Here is an 18,004-nt window from a genome sequence, read left to right on the forward strand (position 1 = left end):
TTTCTTGATACGGTTCTAGAGCAAAACAAGGATATAAACCCAGGAGGACAATATAGGAAACAGTAATTCCAACTCTGGAGAATCATAAGTGGATATCCCAAAATATTGGCTGGACCAATTGATCTAAATGAAAGCAAGACGGACAGCCAGGAAGCAGGTATCAAGAAAAGTGGGCTTCTGGAGATTTGATTTATTCCTGAGAACTTATGAAGTTATAAGACAAATCACATGAATATCATGAGGGGAAAAAAAAAAAAGAAAAGGTAATTGGAAAGCACAAAGCTAAACAAAAAGGGAGTAAGGAATATTCCTTTAAGACTATTCCAGAAAAAAATACATAGATTTGTATTTTAATGTAAAAATCATTTCTTGATTTTCAACTTTTAAGATTAACCATTAGGTAAAGTACAACAGGTATGTGTGTATACATACATACACAAATACATGTATTAGATATATATTTAAACGTACAAATAACAGATATTGGCATTTGGGAATAAGAGAGAGATTCCATCCTCACCTGACAAGGCAAATGTCAAGAGACTAGTTATAGTTGATTGAAAAATAAAAGAGGTGCAAGTAAACTGTTTAATGCTTAGAAGTACCTTTGGGAAAAATTTGAAAGACTTCATTATAAGGTGAAGGAGGGGAATAGGAGAGGATGTTAGGGTAGAGATACAAGAACTCAGCAATTCTTCATTTCTAAGTTAATGATGTTTAATGTTAACTCAGAAACAGCATTATAATTCTATTTTTATATAGAAGTAAATACTAAGAAGTTATTAAAACAAAAACTTAAAAGATTTTAAAGTGGCTCCTTCTGAATAAAGGATTGCACATAGAATACAGGGGAGCATATAGAGGATTGGGCTCTGGATATAGTTGCTTTCATTATTCTTTGTACACTCAAGTCATGTGATATGAATTGTATCTGTAAAAATTAAGCTATATATGCATATCAATCTATCTGTACCTTTATCTACAGAGACAGGCTTAACTATACAGTGAAATAATATGAATTACTGAAATTCCATCATTAGGTAACTGCCAAGAGATGTATTAAAAATGCTTAAAGAGTTTTAAAGTCACTCTCCCTAAATAAAAAGACAGAGAGCTACAGATAGCATCATTGCTCTTGTAGGAGAGACTACCTATCTTCTCAAAAGGAACTTCTACTTCCAGAAAGTACAAGGAAGAGCAGAAAGTGACTCTTTAAGCTATTTCTTGGTATCTCCATATTGTTTCCTCCAGTAACCTATCTGAAAGTCTAGAACTATATCCTGTTCAGTTGTGATATATTTTATTTCCTACAGCAAAACATTAGTCAGAGCTCAAGGAGTTAATGCATTTCCTTCTTAGGTTGAAATGCTACCTTAATTGCATGGTGTTTATTCTTGGCATTTCCAGTCTCCTAAAGAGACAAGGTTACTTTGCAATCTCTTTGTCCTCATGTATATGTGTGGAGTCTTGTTGAGGGGGGTAAAAGGCTTCCAACTTACCACACTCAGAGAAAGAAATCATAAATCAGCAGGTCAGTCAGGTACTATTATTTCACCTTTCATGTTATTATGTTTTCAATACAATATTTCAATGGATTTTGTTCTGCATAATAATTTATCAAGAATTACCAAAACTCTTAATGAGCTCAGAGAACTTTGGCTCCAATAAAATAAAACCTTTATCACAAATTGGTTGAGCCCATGACTGCAACTTAATCATTCAATTGTACATAAGTCAAGTTGTATTTTTATTTTGTAGGAATAAGTTCCCAGGGAAAGAAAACTCATTTTAAAACTTCGGGCCATTAAGCCTTAAATGGTAGAACGTCGGTGAAATAAAAATGAATTGGGCCAAGATTTAGGAAACTTGGAATCCAGCCATTGTTCTAAGTAACAACTTCTGTGACATTGGGAAAATCTTCTAACCTTACTTGGTTTCAGTTTTACAAATGTCAAAATGAGAGATAGGTCTAAATAAAGGCTTTCTAAAAATCCCTTGTAGTTCTAAAATAATATGAATTGTTGGAACACTGAATTTACAATTTTCAGTGGCTACTGCCATGTAGATTATACTCTTCTTTTCCTAGAAATTCTCCTCATTAAGTTGTTCATCATAAATAACAGAAGGAACAATTTTTTTTCTTTCCTATTACCTTAAGCAAAAATTTTAAGCATTGTATGTTCACCACACGTTAGGTATGATCCCATTCAATCTTTAAACTAACCCAATGTCACTTAGCAATTATAACTCCCAGTTAATGGATGGGCATAATGAAACCAGAGGGGCTAAGTAATTTTCCCAAGATCACACAGCAGATGAGGTGTGAACATGCAGAGATTGAATTCAGATATGTCTAATTCCAGAGAACTTGCTCTCTATATTTTTAATCATTTAATACAATTAAAATTGTATTTCATACAGTTAAATATAGTCCCATACCACCTGAAAAGCCAAGTTCTTCCTTATATACTAATGGAATATACACTGGCCAGTTAAGATTACAAAAGAACAGAGATTTGTCCTTTGCTCTACCCTTAGCTCCAGACAGAATCAGTGACCCAAAGATACTACTAGTCCTACAAATACATACATTATGAATCGGAAACAATGACATTTTTTAAATTGCCCACAAGAGAACACAATGAACAACAAACAATTGGAAAAGTTAGAAAGGAGAAGGTAACAGATTTGTAAAATTTCTTAAGAAAATTCAAACACTGGACTTTCAGTATGGGAATCACGTCAAATACAAGAAGTAAAACATCTTTAAAAATTCTCTTAAAAATATCTGAAGTGGATTTCATACTAGAGTATGTTACTGGCCTGACCCTATTAGATGCTAATAAGAAACTAAAATTCTATTAAGTATTATTAAAAAGGGTAAAAAAAATTAAAACTAGGACATGCTTCCCCTACTCACCCCAAAGCTATAGAATCCTGTCCCATACAAAGCTTCAAGATAAAAGGGATCTTGAGTCTCCAGGGACATTCAGTTTGTTGCCATAATGGAAGCTGAGTAGAGGTCACTCATTCATTTACTTTAAAAGGTTTTGGTAATAGTGAATGAGGTCAAGATGAACCGTTGGTTTAGGATCATTATTGGAAACATAAACCACCTAACTATCCCTATTAGAAACAGGTTGATTTAATGTGAAAAAGAGATTAGTCAGAAAATAAAATTGCTTAAAGGTGGGCACTGTACCATAAGCAGAAGATTTAAAAAAAGGTTATCTTTAAAAAATCTAAAGATTTTTTCTCTGAAATATTTATAAATTTCATCTCACACATTAATGCACATTAAGAGTTAGCTCGGTACAGTAAGTAGGAATGTAAAAGTATTCTATTTTTTAAGGGCAATAAACAGAAATAGTAAAGGAAAACACTGCTGAATGGGAGAAAAAGACTGAAACATCTTAGTGTGCCTAAAATTGAGAGTCTCAAAGAAAAATACAAGTTCTTGTGGGAAGATGAAATATTTTTTGGTATTATAACATGATTTTTTTTTTTTGAAAATGAACTGATTTATGATGTTACAAACAGTAGCAGGAAACTTTTTGTTTCTTCTTCTAATCCTGATGAGTTACATGAATCAACCTAAAAAAGTCTATACCTCTACATAAGGTCTTTGTAAGGAAGCAATGTAGATAGATTGAGTACTCAATCCAATTAACATCATGCAATTTAAGAGCTAAGGCTGCTTTCTAAAGAGAGAAATCAGTTCATAAAGAATTGATCTTGATTGAATAAAATTGATGAATTTACTAATTCTTACATCATTTTCTCTTTGAATACATAACTACAGAGTAAAACCTACTACCACTTTTTTCATCTGGAATTGAAAAAAGAAATAATAGGCCAATAGAATTTTTAAATAACTTGAGTCATTAGAATATGTGAATGTTTGGGCATTCATATGTATGTACAAACTTGTTCATACATTTTTTAAAAAATTGAATGATATATACTTCAAATGGAATAAAGATGTCTAAACCTCTCCTTTAAAGAAATCTCAGGAAAAAGAATGAGATAAATGTTGGGGAACGTCATCCTCCTGTGATGTAACATAGCCATCAAGTATGAAAATTTTCCTGCTTTCTTACTCTGTCAATTTAATCCATATAGTAGATGCAACTATATAATGCATTGCATGCCTTTACCAATGTTTGGGTCACATTGATGTCTTGTGTATTCATAACTGAAACAGCCTTAATTGTGGTCTAGTAATATTTCAGTCCACTATTCTAGCAATAAAGAAACTGGAATTAATTATTTTCTAAAGCCCAAAGAGACAATGGTATAAAACATGTAAGAAAATGCAATCAGGATGAACAATTTAAGTTGGTATATTTATTTCTAGGTCTTAGGCTCCATACCGAAGGAAGATAAAGGAAGCAGATCAAATTCAAAATATACTACATAAGTATTTGCAGATAGCAAGTAAATTCATCCTATTGTAAATTCTTATGTAAGCATTGATTATGCATTCATTGACAAAAATAAATGTAATAATACTATTTGTTATGAATTTGATTTGCTTTCCCCCATAGCAGTTTTGAATTTTACTATTCTTCTTTGTCAGATGCTGCCAAGGAAGAGGAGGAAGGGTAAGGAAGAAGAAAAGGGAGAGAAAACATTCTCAATAATAAATGTGGCAAGGATTTACATGAGCAAAAAAAGATCTGTTCCATGTTTCTAATCTTTTATTTCTACATGTCACTATAGTTGTCCTTCCCATAACTGTATGAACAGTCTCTCAATAAACTAATTTAAATAATTGTGACTTTCATAACTATTAAGTATTTGTAAGATTGCCCCAAATCAATAATTTATAAAATATACTTTAGAACTATGCTGTTAATGAAAATACAAGAGGTTGTGTAAATGAATTCCTTTTAGATTGTCATCTTGCTCAGAACTTATTTTTGCCTAACACATTCCCTACTTCCCAGATTAGAAAATATAATACCATAACTGCTTTATTATCTTAGATTTTCAACAAATAAAAACATTGTAAATGTGGATAACCTGGTACTATCATTTAAAACTATATTCAAAGTCAGCACACTTAGACTGACCATGAAATCCAACAGTTTCTTGTTTCTTTTTTGTTTTTGTTTTTGTTTTTTTTTTTTTAAGTAGGCTCCATGCCCAACACGGATCCTAATGCAGGGCTCAACCTTACAACAGTGAGATCAAGATCTGAGCCAAGATCAAGAGTCCAACCCACACTGACAGCCACCCAGGTGCTCCCCAATGAACAGTTTTAAACCACTCACTTTAATAACCACACTCAAGATATATACAGATAGATAACATCACATTAGGATGTGCTGCTTATAATTACAGTTAAGGAAAGCAAAGAATCCTGGTTGGATCATCTCACTGATGCTTCTCTGTCTCCGTGAAGCGGTGACTAGCTAACTAAAATTTCAGGTGGACCAAGAATGAATAAGCCCTGATTGGGATACAAAATCCAGAGTGAACAAATTAAGTATACCTGACCCAGTTAGGTAAAGTGGGATGAACTTTGCTGGCAATGAAGTCTAAACATGATTAAATACACAAACGAAATAATGTAGACATATTTGCTTTTGACATTTATGATATTTACACTTAATATGTTGGATTCTCAAGATAGAATGTCAAAAGAATGATGAATTTCTTCTTAACAAAATATGTTGGATTCTCAAGATAGGACTCCAAAAGAATGATGAATTTCTCTTCTCTGGCATCTGCTTCCAGGAAACGGATATTACATAGGGTGGATTCATAGTGACATGAATTAGATTCCATTTCTTGTTGGTAATAGCAAGTATGTATTGAACACCTATGGTATGCCTTGATACTTCATCTGTGATTTCATTAAGTCCTCATTATACTTTGTGGAATAGGTAGTTTTGGAAAGGAAATTTTTCAGAAGGGGAAAAAAGTTTGTCAAAATTCATGCTACCAGCAAGTGGTGAAGACAGGACAACTCTGACACCTTACTTTTTCCTTTTGTTATCAGTATTGCTGCTTTCTTCCATCTTCACTGATGCTCTTCATCATCACACATTTCCAAGTGAGCAAAATATGCAGGTTATGAAGCCCTCACTCTTGGTTTCTCCAGACAACATGAAGGGTGAAGTTCTACTTGAACATCAGATCATTACCTTCCCTAATCTCAACCCTCATCACACATGGCTCTTGAGCATACAGTCATATATTCTCTCTGCCACTGCTCTCTAACAGAATTTGCTGGACCTTTTAGCTTTGATTCTCCTGCATATCCCTCATTTAAGAACACTCACAATCACATTTTAAACATTAAAGGACAGAGAAAATGAAACCTTTCTAATATTTCTCTGCAATAATTTCCTTTCAGTATAGGATGAAAATGACTGTCAGCTTGCTCAGATCGAAAGCTTCCTGACAGTTGGGTCTGTGACTCCTTGCAAGATTCTCATGGCACAGGAGGTAACATGCCCTGAATCAAGTAAGCCAAAAGGAATGTTTATTTTGGAGGTTATTCCAGTTAGGTCATCTAAAAATTAGAAACCAAAGATGGATAGATGATAGATAGATGATAGACATGATAGATAGATAGATAGATAGATAGATAGATAGATAGATGATAGATAGATATTATTTAATTGGAAGTATGCATGAAATGATGATTTCTGACCTGGATCTGTTGCTGAAGCAAATTGATTTTGTGTTGTTGCTGCAGAAGCTGCTGCTGTTGTCTTGCAATCTGTGGAGAAATTGCACATGAAAAATTTAAAAGTATATTGTAGTCCCAGGGGGAAATTACCAATGTTCTCAAAATTGCTCCAAGTTTGATTTGACACTGATTAAGATGATGAAAATGGATGTTCCTGGTCCCCTACAGTATTGGCAATTCATCTTTAAGTAGGATCAAACAAGATATTTAGCTTCTGGAGCAGTTTCTTTTGACCTAAAACAAATGGAGTCTAAGAAACTCCAATAAGTGATCCAATCCAGTCAGAAATCCCTCTTCCTTCCCAGAAATATGTTAAGAAAGTACTGCCTCTGGCACTTTTAGTTCTTTTCTACAAAAGAAAGTATTGCATCAACAGGTGGTTGTTGCCACCTGGACGTTCAGGGTAGCAGAGTACTACATTGTGAGAGGGCTATATTCCTTAGCGAGGTTTTGGTATTTCTGTTTTTTTTCCTAAATATTGTCCTCATTTCTGCCTCCTACAAACCCCTACACAGCCAACTCCTCGATGCACTCGAGCATGGTTTCTGCTCCCCTTCTCCGTTGAAACGATTCATAATAAAATTCACCAATCTTGTTTTTAAATTCTTTTTTAATGTTTACTTATTTATTTTAGAGAAAGAGAGGGAGAGAAAGAGTGGGGTAGGGGGCAGAGGGAGAGAGAGAGGGAGAGGATCCCAAGCTGAATCCATGCTGAGGACGGAGTCCAAAGTGGGGCTTGATCACAGGACCCTGAGATCACGACCTGAGCTGAAATCAAGAGTCAGAGGCTTAACTGACTGAGCCACCCAGGCACTCCTCATCTTTTCAATTCTAAAGTGTTTTTTAGATTTCTCCTTTTGTCCTTCCATCAAAATTTAAGACTCAAGCTCTCTCCCTTGATCCTGACCTTTCTTTCTTGGCTTCCATGACAGCATATTTTCCTGGTTTTGCTCTGCCCTCAATCTGTTCCTTCTCAGTTATCTTCAACTACTGTGTCTAGCCATTCAATGTCTAGCTATTCAACGTCATAGCTGTATATGGCTCTATTTTAGACTCAATTCTCTTCCCTGTATCCCGACTCCTGAATGTATGCCAAGTACTTAAAAATCTGTCTAGCCTATGCTTTTGCTTTCAGCTTCAGACTCATTTTTCCAATGAGATTCTCAAAGGTACTTCATATTCAACAAGTTCAAAACTAAACTCAATTATGGTTATTTTAATGCTTTCATTTTGTCTTAGGAACAGGGTTCTTAAAATCCATTTTTTTCCCCCTGAAGAAAGGCAGAAAGGAGATGGTAGGAAAAGGAATATCACTCTTTTTTCTTAAATCTGGTCCTTTCCTCCTACATATCAGTATTTCAGCCGATATTTAAATCTTTTTAACGCATCTTAAGCATTTATCAAGAAACTGATGACCTCACACCCCTCCACACTTCCTCCTGTTCCAAGCCATGGTTGTTTCTTGCTGGATTATTGTAATAGTCTCCTATTGTTCTTTCTGCTTCTGCCTTTGCTCCCTACAGTCTATAATATACTAGGATCTACAAAGATCTTTTTAAAAAATAAGTTGTGTCATGTTATCCATCTTTTCAAAATTCTCTGTCTCACTCAGAGCAAAAGCCAGTGTCCATACAATGCCTGCAAGACCCTGTATGATTTGGCTTCTGCTGCTTCTCTGGTTTCACCTTCTCCTACTCCTCTGTTTGTCACTCCATGCTTGTCATTCTCCTCTCCTGTCTCTTGAGCACACTTAGGATGCTTCTATCTCCCAAGGATCTACCTGCCTCTGCACCTCAGCACTCTCTTTTCCCTCCGTCTGGAATCTTCTGTTCTGAGATAACTACATTGCTCACTACCCCACTTCCTATAAGTCTCTGCTCAAATGTCACCTATCAATGAGGTCTTTCCTGATAGTCTTTCATTTTTAAAAAGACTTCTCTCTCTACTTGGCACTCTCATCTCTAATCCTCTTCTTTATTTATATCTCTTATCAAATCCACTATATAGTACTTGTTTGCTATCTTTTCCTAATTAGAATTCAATACATTAGGATTTTTGTCTGTTTTATTCTTTGCTGTAACTCAGTAACTAGAATAGGACCTGGCATCAAATTGGTGCCCAATAGGTATTTATTGAATGAAAAGTGCAGAATGGAGTTCAGAGTCCAGAGGAAAGGCTGACCAGTGAACAGGTTCATTAGAATCTCTAAGGGCTATAATGGGTATATTAGAGTACACAGACTAGGGACAATGAATAGGGAGTTTTGGGAGGAGGGTGAGAAAAGGAGTTCTCAAGAAAAGACACCCAACCTGAATCTTAAGGAATATTAAATGCCCTTCAGAGATTTCTCTATGTCTTGATGAAAAGATCAGTGACCACAAAGTGGTGAATATGCATGCCAGCACTGGATGATACAGAAGATCTAAGTAAAATAGACTCTTGAAACCTGACCTGAAGCTTTCACAAAGGATCTTCTCTCAGGCTGTGTAGGCATCATTGCTTAGTATCTTTCCAACACAGGAAAGGAATTTTGGAAGAACCTAATGATTTCTAAAATTCCAAGGGTAGTGTCAGAAAAAGTAAAAAAAAAAAATCTAGAATCCTTTGATGATATGTGGGGATGGGTCAGAACATGAAAGAGAAGAAAGAAGACTTTGCTTTCTATTAGTGAAATCTATGTCAGATTTTTTTTTTAGGACAAATATGCCCTTGGACCTACCAAAATAGGGATTCTCTACTATATCCCCATCTGACCTACGTTTCAGAAGCTTCTAGAGTTTTCTAGTATTCAAGTGTTTGAAAGTATTGAGAATGATAAACAAGAAAAGAGTAGTGTTTTTCTAAACTGTCACAGGTGAGCATTCCAAACTCTTATCATAGGAGTAAAGCAAGAGAAATATAGACCATATTCAAGAACAGGCCAAATATATCTTTAAGAAAAATGATGAAGTATTTCATTAAACATGAAAGCATCATCTTTCAAGCAGAGATAAACCACGAAGTAGGGAAGAGTAATCTGAAAGTGGGTCTCCTCAAATGTAATCTGAATATTTTTTCTTTCAATTCTGCTAGTTTACACTTTAATAACTGTTAAGGTTTTGCAGGGATGTATGGACACACAGACACCCTTGACTAAATAATGGTCTTCCTCCACTTGGGATGGTGAATGGACAGAGCCCAGAACATGAGATGGCAAAAGGGAGTTAGGCCCAGAAAAGATGTGCCATCTCTGTATATAAATTCATCCTATCACAACCTCTTTCTTCCCTTCCCATTGATACCAATTTTAAGTAATGATTCTTATACATTGCCTCCATTTTCTTACTACTCATTTATCAATTCTTATGCCTCATTTCTACTATTAAAGCTCCATAGAAGCCACAGTCTTAAAAGGGTTGCAGTGAGAAACTAAATGACAAATCTAATAGCTTTGTTCTTCTGGTATTGCTCATTTTCCTTTCTTTATCAGATAAATGCAGTATTTCCTATGGATCTACCCCTAATTCCTTTCCATTTTCTAATGATAGCATCATTATTCTAATTTACAGCTTACAAACCTGCCATTCCCCTGCACAAGACACTCTGGCCCTAGATATAAATATGGCTGCCTCTTGTATGTCATTTAGATCTGAGCTCTATTGCCAGATCCTACCACCCAATCTAAGAAATATTGCCTTGTCATACCAATCAATATTTATTAAATTATTCTAATTACATTTCATCAAATAACTTATCACTGTCTAAAATATTTTTGTTAATTTCTCTTTTCCTTTGTTAATTATCTCTCTCTTTCCACTGGAATTTAGGGGTTCTGTCTTTCTGGTTAGTTGATATGGACTCAGAAGTTAGCATAGTGGTGGGCATATAAGAGGCACTTGATTACTATTTGTTGAATAAATTAATGAAACTTATCTGCCCCAGTGGTTTATTTTTTTTTATTTTTTATTTTTGCTCCAGTGGTTTAAACTATAATCTCTATGTAAATAATCTAAGAAATCTAGTTCAGTCCTCTTTTCTAAACTGTTGCTTAGTATTTCTAGCTTTTCTTTACATACCTCCAGTTGGACAACCTGACGAGAGCTTTAATGAAACATGATAAAATCACCTGCTTTTCCAATTTTGCCCCCCTCCTGACTCTACCCATTACCCAGTCTCAACATCTTTCCTCATTCTTTTTGCCCACTGGAAAAATTCAACTAATCATAATTTTCCCACCTGTTTATTCTTTTCTTCTCTTTTTCTGTGGTCATTTAGTTTGTATTCTAAATTATCTAGTTTAGATTCTCACTACTTACATAAGTTATTATAATAGGCTTCTAACTAAACTTCCTGGCCACAATTAATTTACTTCATTTGTAGAATCCTACTTAGTCTTCAAAGCTCATACCAAACACCTGTTGAATGAAATCAGTAGTTGATAAACTTTTTGTTTGTTTATTTGCTTCCTTACTTTGTATTTTATTGATCTTTGTGTGCCTAGGAGAGTGACCTATAAAGAGCAGGCAAAACAATGCCTAAGGAATCGTGTCTCTGGCTCATACTCACCTGTTCTTGTTGCTGTTTGGCCAGCTCCATTTGCTGGCGTTGTTTCTCGATCTGAGATGCAGCTAGTTTCTTCTGCTCATCGTGGGCAGCCAGTAGCTGCTCCCGCAGACTGGTCAGCTGATTGATCATACCCATGAGCTGCCTCTCCTTCTCAGCTAGGCTTTCAGGAGTCCCTGAAAATAACACAGCAATAAAACATACAAGAAAAGGGAAATAAAAAGACCGTGATTATCTAATGACAATGATTCCATTGCACAGAGAACTCTTCTAAATAGAAGGTTAACACACAAACATACACTTACTTTCTTTTAGATTTTTAACTCAATAGTGAAAAGTGATGGCTATTTCCCTTTTAAAAATATCAGAATGAACAAATATTTTGATTGTTTTTTTTTGTATAACAAGTAATAATCTATAGTTTTTAATTTTACAAGTAAATAAAAAAATTCTTGGGTGAGCATCTACTATTTTAATATTCTATTCTGGGATCTGATGAAAATAAAAATAGGCCTAAAGCACAGCTCCTTGCCCTAAGTAGTTTTTTACCAAATTAAAGAGGCAAGACAAAAACACGAACATTTAATAACCATAATTATTAAGAGACCAAGTAATTATTATCAGTAATATGATTCTCCTTTTCTCAGAGAAGAAGCTTGAACAATTAGAACCAAGGAAGTCTACATTAAAAAGTGGGAGAAATCTATGGCCAATCAAACTTTACACAATTTTCTCATATGCCACTCACAGATTTTCTTCAAAAATAGGATATAACTAACAGGGAAAATATTCAAGACTGAGAATATAAATTCAGACTATCATGAAATAATGAAATACGATTGAAAAACTCAGAGATCACATTATAGCCACCAAAGATTATAGTTAAATTCAAGACTTGGAAAAGAAACCACAGCAGTCACAATAAATAACATGTTCAGGATAGTTAAAGTATGCTATGAATCTTCTTTGTCAGGTTAAAATACTTATTTGACACACCACAAATGTGAGCATTTCACTGAAACAAGAACAATATCACTTTTAATTGTTCTTTTAAAATTCACCAGATAGACAAGAACCCTATGGTAAAGTACTCGCAGCAGGAGAGAACACACTTTTTAATTACAATTTTCACTTTAATATAAGACACTAAGCACTATTTTAATAATGCATTTGCCACCTGTATATGTAATTAGATAGAAGAATCTGTTATAACTCAGTCAACCTTCCCCATCTCACTGTATTTCTAACAATTTGTGCTGAAAAAGCATGTGCTTTTAGGAAGTAGCAGCAATAGTTAGTGGCTTATATTTTCCACAGGCCCATTTGGAATAGAAATAAAGTTTTTTATATAATTTAGATAGGCTAGAGAATAAATACCTAGAAGAAAAATTATGAGTGAATAGAAGTCAAGAATCATGCATTATACTCATTATAGCCAGCATTATTCAGGACAGGTGTCCAATAAATTATTGCTAATAATTTATTATAGTTCAGATATTTGGATTCCATTGAGCAGAAAAACACTTATTCTAAAATAACAACAATATGATTATTACAATTAGAATTCTAATAGTAAATAATCTAAATATATACTGGGAAGTTTTTTTTTAATTTTTTTAAAGATTTTATTTATTTATCCTTGAGAGACACACACAGATAGAGAGAGAGGCAGGCAGAGGAAGAAGCAGGCTCCACGGAGGGAGCCCAACATGGGACTTGATCCCGGGACCCCAGGATCACAACCTGGGCTGAAGGTGGTGCTAAACCACCCAGGGATCCCCTATACTAGGAAGTTTTTTAAAGAAAACATTCAAGTCATAGTATGATGTAAATCTTCACACATCATCAGTAGCCACTTTTCTAGAAATATATACTAGGAAAAGCAATACATATCAGGTCTTGTAATCCTCATTATCTTCAAGGAATAATTTCACTTATAAAAAAAATCTACCCCAAGGGCACTTGGTTGGTTCAGTCCAACTCTTGATTTTGGCTTAGGTCATGATCTCAGGTCATGAGATTGAGCCCTGTGTCAGGCTCTGTGCTGGGTGTGGAGCCTGCTTAAAATTCTTTCTCCCCTCTTCTTTCCTCTCTTATAAAAAAGTCTAGCCCTAGAAAATGTAAGAAATGAAGTATTAAAAAGTGTTTTAAATGAAATATTATAAACAATCTTAATGTCAAATGGAAATCATCAAATAATTATGGAACATCCAGATTGTATTTTTCACCCATGAAAATATTATTTTTTAAGAATATTTAATGGTATGGGAACTTGTTAGCGATGTAAAGCTAGGTGGAAAAAACTGGGTAGAAATGAAACATCCGTGAAAATGTTTGAAATGAAAAGGCAACCTACTGAATGTGAGTAAATTATATATTTGATAAAAAAGTTAATATCCAAAATAAATAAAGAACTCATATAACTCAAGAGCAAACAAAATAAAATAAAACAAATAAATAAAATCCAATTCAATTAAAAAATGAGCAGAGAATATAAATATTTTTCCAAAGAGGGCATAGAGAAGGCTAGGAAGTACCTGAAGGTAGATACTCAGCATCACTAATCATCAGGGAAATGCAACTGAAAACCACAATGAGATCTCACCTCATACTGGATAGAATGGCTATTACTAAAAAGAGAAGAAATAACAAACATTGGCAAGGATGTGGGAAAAAAGGGGATTTTTGTGCACTGTTGGTGGGAATGTAAATTGGTGTAGCCATTATGGAAAATAGTATGAATGTTTCTCAAAAAATTAAAAATGAACTATCATATGATCCAGAAATGCCACTTCTGGGTATTTATTCAAAGAAAGCAAACACATTGACTCAAAAAGATACATGAACCCCCATGTTTATGGCAGCATTTTTTTACAGTAGCCATGATATAAAAACAACCTATGTCCATTGATAGATGAAGGGATAAAGACAATATAGTGCGCACACACACACACACACACACAGGAATATTATTCAGTGATAAAAAGAATAAAATCTTGCCATTAGTGACAGGACAAATGGATCCTAAAAGCATTATACTAAGTGAAATAAGTCAAACAGAAAAAGACAAACACCACATGATTTCATTTATACAGTATCTTAAAAGAAAAAGAGAAACAAACAAAAATCCAATCTCATAAATTCAGAGAACAGATTAGTAGTTGTTGGAGGTAGGGGTAAGGGGATGGGTGAAATAGGTGAAATGGATCAAAAGGTACAAACATCCAGGTATAAAATAAATAAGTCATGGGGATGTCATCTACAGCATGGTGACTATAGATAATAATACTGTATTGCATATTGAAAAGTTGCTAAGAAAGTAAATCTTAAAAGCTCTCATCACAAGAAAAAAATTTTTGGAACTGTGTATAATCAGATTTATTGCAGTGATTATTTCACAATATACACAAATACTGAATCATTATGTTTTATGTCCAAAACTAATATAGTACTGCATATCAGTTATACCTCAATTAAAAAAAAGAAAGAAAATATTGGTATAAATATCTCAATATATGCACATATCTATATTTATAGAATAAAAGATTGGAAGAAAACTTACCTATGTATTAATAGGGGCTATTTGTAGGTGAAGGGATTATAAGCCATTTTAATATTTTTATACTTTTTAAGAAAATTTTCTACAATTTTATTATTATTCACATAGAAAATATATATCATGTATAATATGTGGAAATATAACTTAAAAGTTTAAGGTGACATTATCCATTTATATAACTGGTGTGATATCAATGTATAAAGAAATATACTTGTTTGTTGGTAAGTATAAGCAAATACCATTTTGTCATTCAGTATATGAAAGATTAACAAAATCCTTTTGTCTCCCTTTATTCATATTTCATTGATTCTCAGATACACACTTTGTATATTTTAAACTCTCTGAGTCTTACAATGAATACTGTCTCAGAGTCAATGAAATATTAAGGTTTATGCCAACTCTGAGTTTGTCCTCCAGCCCTAGTCACTTACTTAGAGATGCAGAACCGGTATCTCTGAATGTAGATCTCAGTTTTAAAATTCAACATGTATATGGTGGGACTCTGCATTTTCCCCCATTTTTTAAACCATTATCAATCAACATTCTAAGTTAGAAACATTAACAACATCCTCAATTCTCTTCTCAACTACTTTCCTCCTGTATGGATTATATCAACAAATCATGATAATTTTTTTTCTCAAAATAATTTTAGTTTTAATTTTAATTAGTCAAATATATTTCCTCAATATTACTGTGTTCACATGAGTAAATAATCAGTAATTATAAAAGGGTATAGAGTGTAAGATCTCTGAATACTGTTCCTCCAGAGATAACTACAATTATTTTTATTATTATGATACTCTTGTAAATGAAGATTCAAACATTTACCAGAATATTTCTGTACTAGTTTACCAGGGCTGCTGTAACAAAGTACCATAGTTTGGGTGGCTTAAAGAACAGAAATTTATGTTTATTGGCCAGAAGTCCAAAACTAAGGTCTCAGCAGGGTTTGTTCCTTCTGAGGGCTATGAGGAAAGAGCTACTCCAAACCTTTCTCCTTGGCTTGTAGATGGTCAGCTTCTTCCTATGTCTCATGTCATCACTTTCTATACATGTCCAAATTTCCTCTTCTTATAAAGACAGTAGTCATATGGATTTAGGATCCACCCTAGTGGCCAAATTTTAACTTAATTACCTCTATTCAGATTTATCTCCAAGTACAGTCACATTCTGAGGTACTAGAAGTTAGAATTTGAACATATGAATTTTTAGAGGGACACAATTCAACCCATAACAATTTCCTTTACACAAAGACCACCATAACATAAATACTGTTGTAGAGTAAGTAGGGAGAGTTCTTGTTCCTGGCTCCCTTCCCCATCTCTGTTGGGCCGGCGGGATCAAAGGGGATAGAGAAGCACCAACAAATGGTGGTGGATCCTCTATCTTATTACCCTTGCCTCGGAACTTTCCCACCACCAGCAGACCATCCAAGGACACATCATCAGGGGGAGACAGGACCTATACAGGAAATATGAACCTCACCTTACCCAAACCCCATATAAGGACATAAGCAGTTATTGCCCCATACCGATTCCACCAGTAATATGCCCTAATACCTATTACCCCATACAGACATAACCCCTTACCCCTCCCCCCTTTAAAAGCTCACATGTACTCCCTTTGGGCATGACTTCCCCGGCCCCATGACTTCCCCGACTTCACTCCCTTGTGGGGCTGAGGAACCTCGTCGGAGAACACGTCCATTAAAAGCCTGCCTCAAAAAAAAAAAAAAAAAAAAAAAAAAAAAAAAAAAAAAAAAGCCTGCCTCGACCAACTTTTACCTGGCCTCTCTGTTTCATTTCACTACCAACCGGATTAAACCCGGTAATCTCCACTGACATTCTTCATCTTTTTCATGAGTTGTAGCAAACTTTTCTTTTCTCTTTTTAAGAGCCCTGAACTCATGACCCTAAGATCAAAACCTGAGCTGAGATCAAGAGTTGGTCACTCAACCAACTGAGCCATCCAAACACACCTGTAGCCTTTAATAAAACTTTGTCACTATTTTTTTTTTCTCTACAAGTCTATCCTCCAAATGGGTACCAAAATTATCTTCCTAAAAACCAAATTTAGTCATGTCATTCCTGTTTAAACATTGCCACTTGTTCCTCAATGTCTTTGGAATAAAATGTCAACTCATTCTTAAGAATGAATAAGGTCCTTCTAATTATGATCCAACCTTCTCACTTCTTTTGTGTATCCTAAATTCTAGCCACAATGATTTTTCTACCATCCCTCACAAAGGATACCACCCTTCACAAGTGTCTTACTTACCCTGGCTATTCCTTCCCTAAATATTCATTCTCCATGTTCCAGGTCGTATGTATTGTTCTTTAAGCTCTTATCTCAATTTTGATAATAGTTCCCTTCTTTTGGAACCCACACAGTGCACATCTTTATTATACTATTTAACCTTTAAACTATAAATTTTATTTTCACATTTGTTTCCTAAAGTCAGCAGAGATAGCTGTGACAGTCATAACTGTAAATTACCAACTTTTATACTCTCATTACCTATTAGTAGACCTGGTATATACCAAATTATTTAAAATTTTAATGAGTGAGTCACTTTCCTTTAAACCACTCTCAGGTTTAGGAATGCTGTATCGTCAAGAGAAATGGGGAGATATATTATCTTACATGAGTTACATAGAAGTTCTGGTTTTGGCTTAAGGGAGTTGAGTAAGCGATCTATGAATATTGGAGAAACCAGTAAGGGTCACAAATATCCTAGACTTTAAGAATGTGTGTGTGTGTGTGTGTGTGTGTGTGTGTGTGTGTGTATGTGTGTGTATGTGTATGTAAACAACATCATGGGAAAACCCAGAGGCCTCCCAAACAAAAAGAGTAGATACTATTTCTTCTCTTAGATTTAGATTTTTAAGAATCATACAAGTATACAACACTATGGGGAAACAACCATGGCCTAGTTCAATCAGATTCAGATAGCTAATGATATGAGTTCATGTTTGAGTGTGTCATTAGTAGTAATCTATTTTCATGTTTCAGTTCTTTGCACTTTTAAGTGTTTTAATCTATGCTAGTCCTCCTTCAATTCCCTTGGAATGAAGGATTACTGACATAAGAGGCAAACATATTATATTTCAGTTCTTCCTACTGTTTAACAACTACAGGCATCATAACCATTTGAGTGATTGTTATAGTTCTATAGGTTCCACAGAAGTACAGGTCAGAAC

At 34.4% G+C, this 18,004-nt stretch overlaps 1 protein-coding gene across 22 annotated transcripts in view; it reads right to left on the reverse strand.

The window, feature by feature from the left end:
* SOX5 (SRY-box transcription factor 5) overlaps positions 1–18,004 on the reverse strand; it is a 1,001,956-nt gene that overhangs the window by 195,347 nt on the left and 788,605 nt on the right. For all 22 annotated transcript variants that reach the window (XM_041735837.1, XM_041735832.1, XM_041735833.1 and 19 more), the window contains 2 exons: positions 11,249–11,421; positions 6,665–6,733 (listed from right to left, as the gene is read on the reverse strand). In XM_041735837.1, the coding sequence (XP_041591771.1) occupies positions 6,665–6,733; positions 11,249–11,421 (242 nt within the window). The remainder of the gene's footprint in view (positions 1–6,664; positions 6,734–11,248; positions 11,422–18,004) is intronic.

This window comes from Vulpes lagopus, chromosome 21 (assembly GCF_018345385.1).
Source record: "Vulpes lagopus strain Blue_001 chromosome 21, ASM1834538v1, whole genome shotgun sequence".
Classification (NCBI taxonomy): domain Eukaryota; kingdom Metazoa; phylum Chordata; class Mammalia; order Carnivora; family Canidae; genus Vulpes; species Vulpes lagopus.